The 20,158-nt window shown below is 38.6% G+C and overlaps 1 protein-coding gene across 5 annotated transcripts in view; it reads left to right on the plus strand.

Annotated features, from left to right (window-relative positions):
- Positions 1 to 20,158, plus strand: part of LOC128737958 (transient receptor potential cation channel trpm) — a 211,285-nt gene that overhangs the window by 64,782 nt on the left and 126,345 nt on the right. For 4 of the 5 annotated variants that reach the window (XM_053832742.1, XM_053832747.1, XM_053832744.1 and 1 more), the window contains one exon: positions 8,478 to 8,542. The exons of the other annotated variant lie outside the window; for it this stretch is intronic. In XM_053832742.1, the coding sequence (XP_053688717.1) occupies positions 8,522 to 8,542 (21 nt within the window). In that variant the 5' untranslated portion in view covers positions 8,478 to 8,521. The remainder of the gene's footprint in view (positions 1 to 8,477; positions 8,543 to 20,158) is intronic. 5 annotated transcript variants of the gene reach the window in all.

The raw sequence follows: 20,158 nt of genomic DNA on the forward strand, positions 1-20,158 counted from the left end.
ACCGTCAATCTCGAATTGGAAAACCTGCTTTTTTTTAAAAAAAATAGGAATAGGATTAGCTTGAACTGGAGCAAAAAAATATTTTCATTCATGATAGTAAAATTTGAAGAACTTGTGAACCACAATGCAAAGAGACTGTGTATGGATTTGAAAGTAGTTTTAGAACTAATAGGGAAAGAAGTCAAACGTTTGAAACTTTCTACGAAGTGGGGGTGTGATGGGTCGCAGCAAGCATAGTTTAAACTGAAGTTCAAAAATGTCCACGCAAATGATTCCTACAGTGTTCAAAGCTCAGTCGTTTCGCTAAGACTAACGAGCATTATAGAGGACTACAACTGATGTATGGCAGAATCCATCAACTTCTTCTTCTCGTCACTGTCGATCGATACATTTTTAGTCTGATCACTATGTCCCAGGCACGAGGCACAGACGACAATTTGATGCACAACCTCTTAGCTACTGGATTTTCGGTGATTTCCATTCATGAAAAACAAGTTACGAAGTTTTCCGGTTCCAAGAGAATGGATGTTATTTTTGTTGCTTAAACCTGTGATGTACTGAAAGTAAACCGATTTGAGAAAGTGCACAACGACACTCCCAATTTGATTAATTTGGTTGCATGTCAGTTTAACAGCAAATATCCCCAGAATGTTTTTATTGCAATGTGATTGAACCTGTACTATTTTTCCACTGTTAATCAAATTTATCAAATATATACAATAGAGCAAAATTCGCCATTTACGCACAAGTCACTGTCTCAGTTTATCTTGGGAAATTGGAGAAGATTGATGATAACACTCACTGCTTCCGTTTTCAAGCATCTCGTCCTGTGTAAAGCAACAGCATGCAACCCTTAATTGTTCAATTGATCAATCAGCCTCTTGCACTAATCAATCTAACCCATTTACGCGGATGAATGCCAACAAATTGACATCATGTCGTTAAAATAATACTTTCCCGTTATTGCTGATGGCTTGATATGTAAGTTTTGGGGGTGATTTGTTCGAAAGTCGACTTTTTCATGGAAGGAGTAAAAATCTAGAAACAACCAAGTGTACATATTCACATCTCCTTTGATCCAAAACGTATCAATAAATAACCGTTTCCAGCACCTGTCGATGTTCTCAATCGTCGTCGAATCTGTTCCTTCTGTTTCGGTTCCTTCCATCAAGTGATACGTGGGTGTATCAATATTCAATGCACACGGGTGGCTAGGGCATCCTAGCTTTATCGCGAATCCTGACGTATAGGTAGCGGTATGTGTAATGAACTGCAACCAACATGCTTATTCGTCCGTGTGGTTGGTATTTGCTTGATGGTGACGGCAAATAATGGGCATGCTGAAGAGCGTGGGTTCCCGAGATTCAGCTTTTCCCATCAAATAATACCCGCGAAATGGTGGATGTTGCCGACGTGCCATTTTATTAATGACGGGTGCTTTGGTTAATGGTCGAAGACCTACCGCTCTGTTCTGCAGGGTGCCTCGTGAACCTGTGAGAGCAAATTGCTGACCCAGTTTTTCTTTATTCTGAAATTTAATAAGCCATCATTTATCCACCCTTTTAATGGGGCCAAAATATTTTCAGAAGCGTTCAAAATCAATCTGTCATTTTATGTTATTAAGCTGCAATTACGACTCTATTGCCAGTAGCAGGCCTTTTAAGATATCATTATTGAAAAGTTAAGGTCTATGCAAACAAATTTTCGTAATTTTTTGATTACATTTTTTCCCTTTTCTGCCGAATGTATTTTATATTCTTTTACATCTTAAAGTTAAACCCACACATTTTACAACATATAACAAAAGAAAAAACTTTACGAGAAGGCAGACCATTTTAAAACATGTTTCATGTTTGTGGATAATCTAACGCAACGTAGGTGATTTTAGAGACGTTACCGAAACATGTCGCTTTTGATGTGGGTTATCTGTCAAATTCCCGGAACGTAGCAGACTGCAAACTATTTTATGACTGCACATATATTGAAATAATTTTCCGTAAACAATGGTCCATCCAAGTGTACTATAGTTTCGTTGCGCTCTTTTGCATTTGCTATGCTACGGCAGTGGAAAAGATAATTAACGAAAGAGGTCATCATATTGCGGTACCCTTTAAAAAGTGACTTTAGCTTTGAGGGTTTAGCACAGCGAGATAAATTATTGTATATTATCAATTTCCCACCCTTTCGTACGCGATGAATTATAACTGTCGCGGGCCAAACCGTCGCCACAATCGTCGCGGGGGCAAATATCGTTTATTTTGTCAAGTAAATCAATAGCTTATGTGCTAGACAAGCATAATATATACTTATAACTTACATACAGCCAAGCAAATTCTCTCTGCGACAATTTCAAGCTATCAAAAAAGTGAGCAGCGCGTTTTGTTACACAAGAAACGGACAATATTAATTTAGAATTTAATAATTTGATGCGCGCCAAAAAGTTTTCTTTTGGCGTTGAACTAGGCTTTACGGAAAGGTGGTATTTTAAAAATTTAAATATGAGAGCTTTATCAAAAGTAGTTTTAAGTGCAAATAACTTAGTGATTTTCTGATAGATTTTTCAAAATATTCGTGCACGCTATTGGAAAATTGCCAAATGTAATGCCCAGTCTTGCTTTTATTATTTATTCTAAGAAAACGAAGCATTTTGTCAACATACACATCGAATTTGATCATTGTCAGTTCAGCTGACGACAAACGTGCGCTTGATAAAGAATAATATCTTTTGAAAAACTAGGTAAAATCGTCTTTAGAGTCATTTGTTTCACGATTTCTCAGCTTTCCAAGCACGGACGATAAAATACGGTCCGAATTTTGCTGTCTTGACCATCGCAGCTCATGAAACAGAATAAAACATGTTCGAATGGACCGGAGCAACATGAGATAGTAGGCAAGCCTTTTGCAGACACAACGTGCGCTTGATTGGTTGACAACATAGATTTTTTCGTAGTTGTGATACCGCAGCGCGTTACTGAAAATTAGAGGCATTATGTTGCAGACATTTGATATCTGCTCTGGCGTTCCACATGGCAGCCACCTATGACCGCTGCTTTTTGTATTGTTCGTTAATGATTTATGCAACTTACTCAAAGCGCCAAAAGTTATGTTCGCAGATCTCATCATTAAACCAACGACACTCATTGATGATGAAATTTCCTGCAAAACCGTCATCAACGAGTTTCGCTGGTTCAATGATGATAAGTATTGTTCTCTCATTTTCTCTACATTTGTCCCATCACTTTATTTACCACTTTATTTATATCACAACCCTTCAAACTTCATCCACTTAAATCACTCAGGTGTGGGGATTTATTCGAAAATAATTTATTTATCCCAATTTCTTCAAACTTCGCTGGGATTAATATCAAAATAAAGATATTTTAGTAAAGATTGCAATGATATGATTTTTTCTAAAGATACTAGAATCGCTGGAGGAAACGGTAGAAAAAAGTAATGAAGCAAAACTGTTTGTAGCATCTCAGGGGAAACAAAGTGTGAAGGGGAAGCAACGCTTATTGAGTTTGTATCACGTTCCTCTTTATTAAAGTTGGCGGATGTTGTACAAACTCATTTTTCAGCATTTCTTCACTGACCCTTACTTACCTAAATGTACACTCTCCTTCACGCGTTGTCTCCGCTGAGTGACACTCTTGATTCACGAATTTCTTCTATCCTTTCCTCCATCGATTGCAAAAAACTATCGCTGTAACAAAATTAATCAAATGCCTGAACTCATTACAGAGGTCTAGACTGTTTATTTCACCTGTCTGTTTCTAATAGTTTGGTCAATTAGGCAATATTAAGTGATGAAAAATGACTGAAATAGATCACCGATTTAATCCCAGCGAAATCCAGAGATACTAACTTTTACATCTTTTAATGTTGAGAAAATTTGGGTAAAATGCCCTGCATTTGGTCAGCACTGCTAGAAACAGACACGTGCCGTAAACAAACACCACACCATTAGAATCATTATAAAAATACCTGTCTTTTGATATCAAAAAATTGAACCTGGCGTAGCGGAATTTGGAGATATTGAGATAAACGACTTTGTTGTGAAAAATTCCTCACTGTGACTCCCTCAGCCAAAACAACCACAGCAATCCCCCCAATAAGAACGTCCCCTTAATGGAAACCGTCTGAATGGAGTCTTAGCGATGGGCAATCCGCTCCTGATCCATGTAAAAGATCCGGATCCGTAAAAAGAATGACTGATCCGTGAATCTTCTCTTTCAAGACACGGATCTTTCCCGCGCGACTTTTAGTTTGCAGTGAACTTCATTAGGTTTTATTTCACTGATGACAGTTCTACCTAGAATTTCATTTTATGTCTTATCTAGTAGTTCTTCGTTCTCTTCACTCTATTTCAGGTTGCAGTCATGAAGGCAGTCTAGGTACTGACAAGACTGGATAAAACAAGATCAGAGACAACAGGCCGTATGAATAAAAGAGTTAGAGCAAATGCTCCCATACGATTTAAACGGGAAAAGCAAAGCAACCTGTTTTATTCATACGGCCTAATGGCTGTATTCTTCGCGCGCTTAATAATAAATTCAAACTTGTATTTGAATGGAAATGTCTCCGTAGCCATAATGCATTTTAACAAAATGAGAGAAAACCAGATCCCTGTCACGACAGTTGCCAGCTGAAGCCGCTTCCGATAGTGGTGGTAATAGAGGTAGACAACAAACTTTTAAACAAAATTTATACGAGACAACGCATGTATTTAATGCTGCGCAGTATGTCGAATGCAGCGTGTTCTTTCTCCTCTTTCGTTTATCGTAAAAAATAAAACTATCAAAAGTCAGAATTTTTCCTTTCTTACGTTGCCGATAATAAACAAAACGAACATGTTTCATTATCTACATCCCACATGCAACAAATTTGCTGAAGCATAAAACCGCATATGATTGCGTAATTCTTACAGCTGCTGTCAAATTTGATGTAAAATCGAGCCAGCAAGCCTGGCTCAAACGGCTTCAAGAAAAATGTATGAGAATGACGTTCGTGCCAGGGATGTGGAGAAAACCCGTTTGAAATCACTAGCTTGTACGAGAAACGCGTACACGTGAAGCATGCATGGCCACGCAATCTCTGTAGAATCTTCTACAGAGTTATGTCTTTCTCTCAATGGAGTAACATTGACTCTTTTTCTAAAATTCTGCCTGAAGAGTAGAGAAAACCCCAGTGTAACTAAATATGTTTAGTGTAACTAAAGATCCGAGGAACCGTTCCGAAGATCCGGATCCTTGACTAAATGAACCGGCTCTGATCCGATCAGTCTAGTGATCCGTTTTGCCCATCACTCTACGTAGCATATGGAAATTGACATAACTGGTAATGGAATAACTCGTGATCCTGACCACATAGAACGTCAGTGTCTTCGACAAAGTTGTTCAGCAGATCAAGGGCTTTTCGCTGGATAGTAGTATATCGGAATTTTTTCACTACGTGGCGCTAGTATATATGTAATATTCATATATAGACTGATCCTTGTGCCGCTGATTATCTAGAAAGTTGTGGACTTCGGTAAGGTTATTCAAATTACTGTCACCTTTAAGATAGTATAGAAAATAGTGTAGAATTGTCTCACTACGTGGCGTCAGCATATATGTAATATTGTTTTATAGGCTACTAGCTGACCCGACAAACTTCGTATTGCCACAAATTAACCTGTGTTGTACATAAATCATGAATCTCGGATGATCTTTGTCACAATCTCGAGTTTTGCAAGCCCCCCAGTGGGCTCCGACGGCGGGCCACCGGTAACACTCGCGACCGTCTCGTCCTGAATGATCTAGTGTTACTATAGATAGTTTTTGTGGTCTTGTATTGACTAATGTTTTATGGAAGAGTCTCGAATTTCTCGAGTTCGATTAGTTTTTGAGTTTCACAAAAATTTCTGTTTTATTTGTATGAGAGTCTCACCACAAAGGTGAGAGGTCTCTAACTATCGTAAAATGAATTCAAGACTCCAAAATCTCCCACATACCAAATTTGGTTCCAATTGCTTGATTAGTTCTCAAGTTATAAGGAAATTTGAATTTCATTTGTATGGGAGCTCCCCTCTTAAAAGGGGAAGGGGTCGTAATTAACCATAGAAAAAATTTCTGCCATCTAAAACTCCCACATGCCAAATTTGGTTCCATTTGATTGATAAGTTCTCGAGATAAGAGGAAATTTGCATTTAATTTGTATGGAAGCCCACCCTCTTAAAGGGGAGATGGGCCATAACTCGCTTTCTAAAGAAGAGAGGGGTCTCAATTCATCATAGAAAAAAATCTTGCGTCCAAAACCACTTACATGTCAAATTTGGTTCCATTTGCTTGATTAGTTCTCGAGTTATGAGGAAATTTGTTTTTCATTTGTATAGGAGCCCCCCCCCCCACCTCTTAAAGTGGGCAAGAATATATTCTTGCCTACAAAAACACCCACATGATAAATTTGGTTCCATTTGCTTGATTAGTTCCAGAGTTATGAGGAAATTTGTATTTCGTTTGTATGAGAGCCCCCCCTCTTAAAAAGGTAAGGGGTCCTAATTCATCATAGAAAAAATGGTTGCCTCTAAAAACACCCACATGCCAAATATGGTTCCATTTGCTTGATTAGTTCTCGAATTATGAGGAAATTTGTATTTTATTTGTGTAGAAGCACCCCCTCTTAAAGTTGGGAGGGGTCCTAATCCACCATAGAAAATATTTTTGCCTCCAGAAACCTCCACATGCCAAATTTGGTTCTATTTGCTTGATTAGTTCTCGAGTTATGAGGAAATTTGAATTTCATTTGTATAGGAGCGCCCCCTCCTAAAGTGGGTAGGGGTCCCAATTCATCATTGAAAAATTTTTGTCTCCAAAAACACCCACGTGCCAAATTTGGTTCCATTTGCTTGATTAGTTCTCGAGTTATGAGGAAATTTGTATTTCGTTTGTATAGGAGCCCCCCCCTCTTAAAGTTGGGAGGAGTCCTAATTCACCATAGAAAATAGTCTTGCCCTCGAAAACTTTCACATGCCAAATTTGGTTTCATTTACTTGATTAGCTCTCGAGTTACGAGGAAATTTGTATTTCATTTGTATAGGAGCCCCCCTCCTAAAGTGAGGAGGGGTCCCAGTTCATCATAGAAAAAATTTTTGTCTCCAAAAACACCCACGTGTCAAATTCGGTTCCATTTGCTTGATTAGTTCTCGAGTTATGAGGAAATTTGTATTTCGTTTGTATAGGAGCCCCCCCTCTTAAAGTGGGGAGGGGTTCTAATTCACCATAGAAACTATTCTTGCCCTCGAAAACTTTCACATGCCAAATTTGGTTTCATTTGCTTGATTAGCTCTCGAGTTATGAGGAAATTTGTATTTCATTTGTATAGGAGCCCCCCTCCGAAAGTGAGGAGGGGTCCCAGTTCATCATAGAAAGAATTTTTGTCTCCAAAAACACCCACGTGTCAAATTTAGTGTCGTGTACAGGAGCCCCCCCTCTTAAAGTGGAGAGGGGTCCTAATTTACTATAGAAAATATTCTTGCCCTCGAAAACCTTCACATGCCAAATTTGGTTCCATTTGCTTGATTAGTTCTCGAGTTATGAGGAAATTTGTATGGAAGCCCCCCCTTTTAAAGAGGAGAGGAGTTATAATTCCCCTTATAAAGAGGGGAGGGGTCTCAATTTACCATAGAATAAATTCTTGTCACCGGAAACACCCACATGCCAAATTTTGTTCTATTTGCTTGATTAGTTGTCGAGTTATGCAGAAATTTGTGTTTCAATTGTATGGGAGCCCCCCCTCTTAGTGGGGGGAGGGGTTTCTAACCATCACTAAAACCTTTCCTGGCCCCAAAAAGCCTCTACATGCATATTTTCGTGCCGATTGGTTCTGTAGTTTTCGATTCTATAAGGAACATACGGGCAGACAGACAGACAGACAGACAGACAGACAGATAGACAGACAGACAGAAATCCTTCTTTATAGGTATAGATATCGTGCGACGCTGACCATCTAGAAAGCTGCAGTCTTCGGGAAGGTTATTCAAATGACTGTCATATTCAAGATGGCATGGAAAATAGTCAATTCCGACACTTCCGAAATACTATAATCCAATGAAAACCCGTTGATCTACTGAACAACTTTGTCGAAGACACCAACCTTCTATACGGTCAGAATCACGAGTTATTCCATTAGCAATCATGTCAATTTCCATATGCTCGACCGCCTTAATTGAATCTCTCGAAACCGTCCTTATTGGAAACGTTCTTATTCGAAACCATCTTACTCGGAGGACTGCTGTAAATACTGTCTAGGCCATCCACTAATTTTTGTTCAATAGACACATTGTAACACAAATTATTTTTCTGCTAGAAAAGCAGGCTGTTACTTGACCGCACCCCGTACGGTTTGGAAATGATTGATTGTTTATTTTTACCTTTCGTTGTTTATGTTTGTGTTATGTTTATGATTTACTTTACAATTTGTTTCATTTTGTTTTACAGGTGGAGTCCATTACTCTCCATTCGTGATATTTTCAATGTAAACAATGGTGTATAACAGTTTTATGGTAAGGTAATTATTTATGTGTTTTTCTTTCATATTGATTGATCATAATTTTTATTTGAAGATCGTAGTAGACTGAACCCTGTGTTTTCGTATTGATTTATGAATAATACAGTGCTGAATATTCAACTTCATCCGGTGTTTTTAGGATTGATTAAGAGGAAAATTAATGTCAATGTATAGTCGTTAAAAATTGAAATACTATTTTCAAACGTATAAATAAATGTACGTTTCTATCGAGATTCTAGGCCATATGGTCGATTCCAGGTCCCGTACAAGTTCCTTCGAAATCCGTTCCGTGCTTGAATCAGAAAAGAAACTCTCTCCGGAGCTGGAATCGGTCGTATGGCCTTTGAGAGACATGAGCTGATCGCCAATCGCTATTTTGTCGAATGCTAATGTTTTTTGATATGCGACACGACATACTTTACTGGTGCTGAAATGTCCCTTTATGGGAGCCAGTTCCGGATTCATAGTGTCCCCCAGGATCCGGATGGTGCGCGCCATGGCTCGTAACTGCGGCAAAGTAACTGATATGTCCACAGTCGATGATATATTTACAAAAATTAACAGATTTCAACAAATTTTAAATATTTGGCAACTTTATCTAAAAAAACCATGTCGCAGTCCCCCAAGGAACTCCGAAAGAACTCCGGGGCCATAAGACATATGGCCATTATCCAAAGATATTATGACAACAGAAAAGATTTTCGGGAAATCTCCCAAATTTGGAAGATGCACTAACGTAAACAGCAGGGGTGCCAAGTTACTACCCAGGGGTACTTCACTTAAGTAACCAAATGGCGATAAAATACATGTACCCATTTGTATACATAGTGATGTTGCACATAACGTAACGGGTGACAACTAAAATTTTGGAATTTTTTTTCTCAAGCTGTCAAATAAAAGACAAAGATACATGAAGAAGATCTGATTTACCGAAAATAAAGATACATTATCTATTGTTGAAAAACAATTAGTGTATTTTTGAAAACGGTCCGTAATGGGCTGCTCTGCGAAGCTTTCGTTTGACGTCGAAACAGGAGCGTCGTACGGCCGTCATGTCAACTTTGCGAATGCATCTCTTGATTCTACCAATCAACTGTTTGCAATTCGTGGTTCTCCAGTTATTTTTGTATACCAAGGAACTCAAAATCTCGAAGAAATCTTCGATTGGGCACACTGAGACAGATTTTACGGGTCGTGGTTTACGGGTAAAAATGTGATCGAATTCAAGAACGATTGTGTTTTTTGGCGTAATGCGATGATGCTCTATGCGGCCAAAACACCTATTGTCCATCTGCATGATGTTTTTGTAGAAACGGGATCAAAATTTTCTTCAACATTCGTCGGGTGCATCTTATTTGATAGCTAACCCAGAGGGTTTGTTGTTGAAGAAACGAGAAAGAGAACGATGTCCTTCTCCGTTCATAATTTTGGCTGGTCTTCCATTACTTTGCTTGGAAATAGTTGTTGAGCATCTTAGGTTATAGTAAACAGTCGAAGCCGCAACATATTCGCAACATAAACTTTTTCCCGAGATTTCTGTGGAAGTTCGTAGAAGTGTACTACGCGCTCGCGGAATGCTTCTTGTTTTGACTGACTGAAAGAGGATAAAAAGAGCTAACACATACATACTCTCATTTCTCCCTGAGCTCGTTTGTTGTTGAGTATAGGAGCCACGAAAAAATTCCAAAATTTTAGTTGTCACCCGTTATATGAATGATTTAATTTATTAACATTCATTGAGCATTACTGTTTAGTTATTAAAAAACAAAAGACCTGCAGGAATTGAAAGGATAATAAAATAGGTCCAAAAAACCATACGTGCACCCGTTGAGCAATCTAAAAACATGGCTCAGTTGATTTTAGGCAGCCAATAAAAACGCTCATTAAATTGATGGCTTTCTGCTGAACATCCGTCGATAAAGTTCTATAGCCAGGGCCATAGAAATAAGATGAAATCGCATTGTCCTTCTCGTTTTCGTTGTCGTTGACGACTCCGCCAGGCATGTTTGTATTTCGATGGCAATTGAACGACCGATAGGAATAACGTTTGTTCTCCAATCGGTTGTCTGTTGCTAGTTTTTTGCCCTGCGGCGGCGGTTTTCTGCATTAGACCAATTATTTTCTACTGGAATTAGAATGTTCGAAACTAATTTGCGTTGTAGATTTTCTTCGTTTTTTCTTATTTTCAACAAATGAAATTATATATTTTTTCCCCACTAAAATTACTCAGCTTCCTCTAAATGAATTTAGTTGATTTTCGTTAGATGTTAAATTTATGTTAGGTTCTTATAATATATACAAAAAAAAAAAATGGCGGGACAGTGGAGAAATTTGTTGATAAAACCAATACCCACTGAGTAGCAATATGCATCTAAGCGCAATATGTCGATGAGTTTATCATTCCCAGAAAATTATCTTACTTGTTGAACACAAGAAAATTTCAACTGAAAAACTGTCCAACTGTAAATAGGAGGCTCCTTCACAATCACTCCATTTGCTAGTTTTTGGTATAAATGGGCTTGTACCACAAACTGTGCCACTCAATTTCCGCCGTGGCATATCCAGCCATGTTTGAATAAATCCGCAAAACCATAAACCGAAACAGCAGCTATCGCATGTGGGAAGCATTATTTGTCCGCTATTCCGATGGTCTGCATTTAGGTTGGGTCGGTATATGTATGTTCATCACGTGTGTTTGCTTTCGTCGGGGGACACTAATTTATCTACTGGTTGTAGCCATTTACCTCACAAACAACCATGTGGTAGGCTCTTGCCAAGAGCACGCATCCGTTTGTGCTTTCGTTCACTCGTCGTCATATGATTAGCTTCTGCTGTCCTGCCGGAGGGCATATCGAACCTTTGAAGAAATGAGAAAATCTACTGTGGTTCGTCCTTGCTGTGTGTGCCGTTACATTATTTGCTCTGCTGGCTTCCGGTAATTCGTTTAACTTATGGGTACACGATGGACACACGACGGTATGGAAGCGGCAGAATTTGTGAAAAAAATATTATTAAACGCTTTAATCGTGTAGCTTAATTAACATTCCAAATTACTCGTTATTCACTGTTTTTGCGTGCCGAAATGGGGAAAGGATTATCCTAGTCGGCAACCTTTTACATGCAGAGTTTACCCACCGTACACCCCTTGACACGAGTACCGTTCATAATACACCGTTCAGCTTCCTGTCTCGGGAAAACTGTCCAAGCGGGAGGTGTCTAATGAAGAGTAATCCAATTGAGTTAGCAGCTCGGTTGGAAAATTAGACAGATTAATATGTCGCTCGACAAGCTGTGATAGCTGTGACGGTTGGGTGGTTTGTTTACATCCGCAATATTTTACCGCTAAATATTGAATCATTTGCGGCTCACTGCACTCGTTCTAATGATAGTTAATGCAGGTCTAAATTAGTAGCAGTACAAAAATATTGATTATTTTATACATTTCTCGTTTAAAAATATGCCTGCGAGTGTTTTTATTTTGATTTACTATGAAACTCCAGAATTTTTTCCGAAAACTATTAAATTTGAACAAAAATAATTAAACCGTTGTTTTGTTCTAGTGGCTTGATTTATTTATGCACAAATCGAATCACTAGTTAGTATCTAATTTTAAAAATTTTATATCCTCACGCGATTTTTATTGTAGAGCTTTAAAAGGATACTTATTGGATACTAAAAATCATATGTGCAGCCAGTGCCAGTACTCGCAACGTTATTGGTGCTGCGGAAATGTGCGCGCGTAAATTGTACTCACTCATCCATTACGGAGTTGTATCGTCCGTGTGTGCTGATGGAGTTTGTCTTGTCAGTGTGCCGCTGTGGGATGATGTTTCAGTAACTAATAGCTACAAGCAACGTTATGGTATCGATCAGATCCTTGCCATGTTGATGTTGATAATTAATATTGCACTCTGATGATGCATTAAAATGTTTCGCTGATAATTTAATTCTGTTTCTAACTGTATTGTTTAAAATTGAATTTCCATATTAAATTCAGGGTGTTAAAAATCAGCTGCTATTACGCCGGCATATAGAATGAAATTTTGGTTGATCAATAACAAAACATCACCTGGAAAACGCATTCGGCTGGCAATAATGCGCTACGGATCTGGTGTTGGTTTCTGTTCGATTTATTCACAGTGGTGATGTATGAAGCGGGAGAAAAAAATAGAATGAAACTCTAGATTTATTATACCTTGTCAAGATGGAAGAGGGAAGAACATTTCACATGTTTATACGACGAATGTAATATGCAAAGCAATCATTTATTTTTCCCGTTATGCTCATATCCATCACACATGTTTGCTTGAAGATTCAAGCAGTCGTCATTGAAATTTTGAATTTCAAAAGCAGTTTTTATGATCAAAATAATAATTTAGTTCATAAAAATGTATTGACTGCATTATTTCTGTCTAATAGAAATAGACAACTCCATTTTCATGAACAGAATTATTATTTATTTTGAGCATAACAACTGCTTTTGAAATTCAAAAACTTAATGAAGACTTTTTGAACATTGAGCAAGCAAGAAAGTAAAGAGCAAGAAAGCAAGAAAACTAGAAAGCAAGAAAGTAAGGAAACAAGAAAACATAAAAGCAAGAAGCAAGAAAGTAATACAAACAAAAAAGCTGCTGTTGTATCAACTTTAACCCATGTGATGGTTTGTTTGTTAGAAAAGTTATGTAACTTACAATGTAAGACCTTAAGGAATACGGTTGGTAATCCACTCCATCATTCAGTCCAAACTCTATCATATGGTATCCTAATACGGCCCCTTCCTACATATTGGTTGTATTAATAATATACAGTGGGATTTCGGTTTTGGCACAGACCGGTTTTGATAAAACAAAATATTTCATTTCCACAAATATCCTTAAATGTCGATTAGTCCACGCATACGAGCTCTAAATGACGAAATAATGACGACGTCTTATAGCAAGGCAAAAGGCTTGCAACAGCTTTTGACGGGTTATTTAAACATAAAAAGATTGCAATTGTGACAAAATCGTGGAATAATGATATTGAACACAATTTGAATATAAAAAATTCTTCAGATCAAAAACGGGTCTCGATTTTGGCAACATAGGCGCTACGCATTTGTTTCCAAATTCGTAGTCCTACTATAATATATTATGAAGTTTCCATGATCAAAGTTTTCATAAATCATACCTTTTTGAGTTTTTGGAAATCTTCTCACAAATATCCCAACATTCATAATGCTTCTTGGTCAATCTAGATAGAGTAAATCTATTCGAGACAACTGGTGTTACTTAGTACTTACTTATTTTACTATACTTATTCGGCGACAATCCGCTCATCGAATCTGAGCCATGCTTCTCGGTCTTGGGCTGCCACTAACTCCAGTCAGTCCAGTCGCTCCTAACAAACGCTGTTTTAGCTCATCCAACGGGTACGGGATCTGCTTCGAAGTCGACGACTTCTGTCGAATATTGAATATTGTTTTCGCTGGTCTCTCATTCGGCATTATGATTTTTTGTTGAGTCACTTTAACAGCTTACGTCATTCGTGACTTTTGCGGGTTTGGGATGTGGAGTCGGCGTGAGAGGCGTGAACGCTAACCACTACACACCGGGATTGCCCTCGCCCGGCATCCTTGCTACGTGGCTAGCCCACTATAGCCTGCCTTTGCCACGTTCCCAGCTTACCGTAACCCGACCCGACTTTCGCCAGGTGTACGTAGGGAATCTTTCCAAGGTGTTTTTATTACCTACGCCAAAAATAATCCGCAACACCTTTAGTTCCACTAAGGTGCGTATAGGTATATCTTTCGAGAGTAAAGTTACTGTCTTAAATCGGGGAAGGACTGCCGTTCTGACAAGCGTTTCGTGCCTCGTCAACTTTGTGTGGCGGCGTATCCTTCTTGATCGAAACAACTTACGCTTTAGTCCCGCCCTTTGGTTTGAATGTGTAGTCGAATTTCCCTAATCGTATTATTGTCGGCTGCGCCCAGAGATTCCAAACATTCGAAGTCATTAACCACTTCAAATGCATAGTCATCAAAAGTCACTGCCTGTGAGAGGCGAACGTTGTTTTCGGTGGTTCGGTTCCTACAGTACAGTTGTTTAACATAACATGAACATGGACATTAATCCCAAATCCCCTAACCTCCGTTGATAGTGTTGCATAGATTAGTTCCGCCGTCACAAGGCTTCTAGCAATGATGTCAAGATAATCTGCGAAAACTAGGAGTTAGCTGCTTTAGCTGAAGAGCGCTACTCTTGCCGCAATCCTCTGCACAATTCGATGAAACTCGGAACACGTTCGAAATCTATCTTGCTTTCCAGGGTAGCTTTCCAGGGTAGCTTTGAACAGCCGTGTTAGTTTGTCCTGAAAACAGTCCAAATGCATTATCTATCGCAGCACTTCGCGTTCGACTGTATCGTATGATGCCCTGAAATCCACGAAAATATAATGCGTGGGTACCTTGCTCTCTCGACATTTCTGAAGGATTTATCGGAGTGTGAAAATTTGATCCGTAGTAGGAGGTGCCCATATAAAGCTCGCCTTGTGCTGTCCTATGAAACTTCTAGCTAATGGAGATAGATGATCTAATAAGATCTGGGAGTGCACCATGCAGGCCTTGTTGATCAGTATAATGCCGCAGTAATTGCAACAAATGAGCCGGTCACCCTTTTAGTAGATGGGACAAACTATATCTACCGTCCACTCCTTTGGCATTTTCTCCTCCCAAACCATAGTAATTATCCAGAGAAATGCCTTTTCTAGTGGTTTCTCCAGTTCTGAAGATATCTGCCGAAAGTCAGTCCTTTTCGGTGGGTCTAACATTCTTTAGCTGTCTAATTTCTCGATGCACACTCTCAGGTTAACTTCCGTTCCGTCTTCTTCTGCTATATCTGCATTGAAATGCCTATCGAAGAGCTGCTGTCGCCCACTTCGCGCCCATTTGTGATCAGGATTTCCTCCTCCTCTCTACATATATCTGGCTTCGAAGTGTACGCTTTACAGCATTGGTTCTCTTTTTCATAGAAATTTGCGCGTGTGATTAATCCGGAATAGTTGTTCTAGTTTTGCCTTTCTACTATATAAATATATAGTATAAAGGTATAGAAATCACTTGGAAAACCGGAAATGGAAAGAAGGTCCTGCGGGCCGAATGTCATATACCATTCGACTCAGTTTCGAAAACTGAGCATTTTCTGTGTGTGTGTATGTATGTGTGTGTGTGTGTGTGTGTGTGTGTGTGTGTATGTGTGTGTGTGTATGTGACGCTTTTAATCTCACTCACTTTTCTCGGAGATGGCTGGACCGATTTTAATGTTCTTAGTGTCAAATGAAAGGTCTAGGTGTCCCATTGGTCGCTATTGAATTTCATACTGATCGAACTTTTAGTTCAAAAGTTATGTATAAAAATATGAAAAATATGGGACTTTATTATCTCATAGGTCCCTTAACCGATTTGAACAAAATTGATTGCATATGAAAGAGGAGCCTTGCAAACCCTTAAATTCCAAATTTCATGACGATTGGGCTTGTAGTTTGAAAGTTACATAAAGAAATGTGAAAAAATAGTATTTAAAACATATTTTTGTAACATATAAGCATTAATTCAATGAAAAACATCACACATTTTATTATTATTTGAAAATTACTACTGAGATCTATCAAACGAAACCGAGTTATTTAAAATCGGACAGTTCATTCAAAAGTTATTTAAACTTTAACACTTAAGCACCGTACATTAAACCGTTAAAACGTGTGAATTCAAAACAAATGTTGATTGTATTCAATGTGTGTGATGTATGCATGTATGTATGTATGTATGTATGTATGTATGTATGTATGTATGTATGTATGTATGTATGTATGTATGTATGTATGTATGTATGTATGTATGTATGTATGTATGTATGTATGTATGTATGTATGTATGTATGTATGTATGTATGTATGTATGTATGTATGTATGTATGTATGTATGTATGTATGTATGTATGTATGTATGTATGTATGTATGTATGTATGTATGTATGTATGTATGTATGTATGTATGTATGTATGTATGTATGTATGTATATATGCATGTATGTATGTATGTATGTATGTATGTATGTATGTATGTATGTATGTATGTATGTATGTATGTATGTATGTATGTATGTATGTATGTATGTATGTATGTATGTATGTATGTATGTATGTATGTATGTATGTATGTATGTATGTATGTATGTATGTATATATGCATGTATGTATGTATGTATGTATGTATGTATGTATGTATGTATGTATGTATGTGTGTGTATGTGATCCCAAGCAACAATGTGAGTTTGATTGTACTCTTCTGGTGGTTTTCATGACCAATTTTGGTCTTGAATGTCATCATAAGAGTGTAATAAAACTCAAATTGTTACTTGGGATGACAATTTGCAATTTTTAAATTTGCATTGAAATTCAAGAAAAGATGTTTCTCACTTTTCTGAATCAATTGTCTGAAATTTTTGAAGCCTCTTAGTGGAATACGAAATTTGAAATTAAAGAAAAGAAAAAACTTTTACCGACTAAATCCCACTATTTAATATTTATTCGCAACAGATACGTATACGCTTTGAAATAAGACGCTGTTGAAGCCTGCACGTCGTAGGCGAACTACGTATCTGTTGCAAATAAATATTAAATAATGGGATTCAATCGAAAAGCTTTTTCTTTTCTTTGATTTCAGATTTCAATTGTCATTTTGTTCACTTGCTGTTACTCACAATTGTACACGAAAAGCAAACAGCGAAGAAAAGCAGTTAATTTAAGCATGAAGGTATAGTGGTGTATAGGATTAAAAATGAGTTGATTTTTCCAAATAAATTTATACAAATTTCAAACGAATTTTGCGCATCAATAGATGCTCTTTTCAATCAATAGATACTAGAGCTTAGAAATGTTATATGAAAAATAGGAAGTAAACGTTGCACGGTAGTAATTTTGTAAGATTTGTTTTCGTTAATGACATTTTAAAGGACAGATGTCTTATGTCATGTATCATGTTTCAACAAATAAATCAAAAATGACAAGTACTGAAAATCATATCGATCATATTTCCCATTCTCAAGCATGTTTAAGGCGCAGCTTTTGCAACCCTCTTGTTTTCCTAACCCTCCAACATTGTAAAAACGATGCGATCAAGCTAATGACTATCTTCTCATGAAAGTACATTCAAAAAAAGCATAAGTTTTGATTTTCATGCAAAAATAATTATCTGAAGGAGCGCCAGCTAAGAAAAAGTTCAATTTCTCTTTTTCATATCTAATGCTCTATTCAGTTATTTTTTCTAATTCAGATATATCGCAAAATTGAAGCCAAGCAAACTAATAGTAAAATTTTGAGATTAATCATTTTGTTGTCGATATCCTTTGTCTTCAAAAGCGAAGTATAATAATAATTTTTCTGAACTCTTGTTTTTCAAAGATGCTAACTTTTGAACGCATGGTATTAATTAATTATCAAAAAATCTGTTCTGAACACATGTTTCATATTGTCAATTCAAAACAAGTTTCCTATGTGGCTCTGAAGCCCCAAAGTTTAGGCCGACCGATTATAAAACTAAATAAGGTGTTACAAGTATTTACGCACACAAGGAAAGAAAATTTAATTATTCTACGCGATACGTTGTGAATTTTACTGGCATATAAGGATTTTGAGGAATACGGAACGGATATTTAAAGTCAAGTTAATTATACATAGATGTTCCTGAGAAATTAAATGATGATTATTGTGACAGTAGAAAGGCTAGGTCACGCCGCTAGGTGGATTAATTCGGGTTTTTCACTCTCCATTGCTCTTATGTTTTCTTCCTCCTCAGATGCTTAGTTAGTTTCTCCAAGCTCTTGGTCATGAAACCAGTCATTTAGAATCAACCGAGCGTATCCTACCCCATCTGTCCTCGAGGATCTAAGTATTTCACTCCACAGAGGAAGGTAGTACCTCATCCACGCGCTTTGTTGTAGACAGTTTGCAGATTGTCTAATTATCGGACATTTTATCGAGGAAGACGACTTTGTCGCGAGGGGAATACCGTCGGCAGTTGCGTTCCCCACCGATCTGGGCGTTCGTATCCCCGTTGACGATCATGATGTACCATGGCGAACAGCTGTCGTACTTCGCCTTCAGTTACGCGTTGAGCGCTTCCTTCTCGTCATCGGGTCAGTATTCCATCTTCTTCTTCTTCTTCTTCTTCTTCTTCTTCTTCTTCTTCTTCTTCTTCTTCTTCTTCTTCTTCTTCTTCTTCTTCTTCAGCATAGAGCCGGAGTGACTCGTGCTGTTTCAAGCACTCGTCTCCATTCAACTCAGTCTTGGGCCACTCGTCACCAATTTCCTAGTCGTCTCAGAAGTCGCAAATCGCTTTCCACCTGGTCGACTTGGTCACGGCTTCAAGTCCATAAAGAACTACCGGTCTAATAAGGGTTTTGTACATTGTCAGCTTCGTACGGCGGCGTATGCTTCCTGATCGTAGCGTTTTATGAAGGGCAAAGTAGGCCCGATTTCCTGCTTGGATGCCGCTGGATCTCCTTACTAGTGTTGATGTCCGCGGTCACCAGCGATCCCAAATATACGAACTTCTCTACCACTTCTAGTTCGTCGTCGTCAACGGTTATCGTCCGTGGGAGGCGCGCGTTTGTTTCCTTTGAGCCTGATCCTTTCATGTTTTTGGTCTTCGACGTATTTATTTTAAGCTCAATTCTTCTAGACTCCGCTTTCAGTCTGGCGTAGATTTCCTCCGCGAACTAGATTGCGTAGATTGCCTATGATATCGAAGCCATCTGCAAAGCCTAGAAGTTGGCTACCCTTGGTAAAAATCGTGCCTCTCGTTTCGATGCCCGCTCGTCGGATCACCCCCTCAAGAGCGATGTTGAACAGCATGCAGGATAAACCGTCACTTTGTCTCAACCCTCGCCGCGTCTCGAAGGGACTCGACTGGTAGGCGATCGTTTCCAGCGGCTTTATTGGTCTTCAGCAGCCCGATTTCTGGGCGCTCTTAGGTTAATTTCCGTTCCGCCTCCTTCTGCGACTTCGCCATTGAGGTGTTAATCGAAGAACTCCTGTCATCTGTCGACCACTTTGCGCTTGTTTGTGATTAGATTCCCTCCCTCGTCCCTACACATGTCAGGTTTCGGTGTGTAGCCCTTCCGAGTTTGGTTCACTTTCTCATAAAACTTGCGCGTGTCATTAGCTCGGAATAGTTGCTCTAATTCTTCACTATATCTGTCCTCCTTTTGGCGCTTTTTCCTCCCCAGGATCGTGGTCAACTGGTTCCTAGCTCGTCGGTATTTGGCCAGGATCTCTCTAGTGGCAATACTTAGATAATTTCTCCAAGCAATTTTTTCCCTCCACCGCTTGTTGGCATTCCCCATCAAACCAATCATTTTGTGTTCTCCGAGGTTCAATATCTAGTGCCTCCGATGGCCGTACGTATTCTGCCTCAATCGTCTTCGAGGTTTGAAGCAACTAACTCCTCGGAAGAAGGCAGTGCCTCATTCAGTATTCGCGCGTAGTTCTCGACAGCTTGGGGGTTATCTAGCTGCCTAATGTTCAGCCGAGGAGGGCGGCTTTGACGTGTCCGGTATACGGTGGACAGCTTTGA

The sequence above is a fragment of the Sabethes cyaneus genome, chromosome 2 (assembly GCF_943734655.1).
Source record: "Sabethes cyaneus chromosome 2, idSabCyanKW18_F2, whole genome shotgun sequence".
NCBI lineage: Eukaryota > Metazoa > Arthropoda > Insecta > Diptera > Culicidae > Sabethes > Sabethes cyaneus.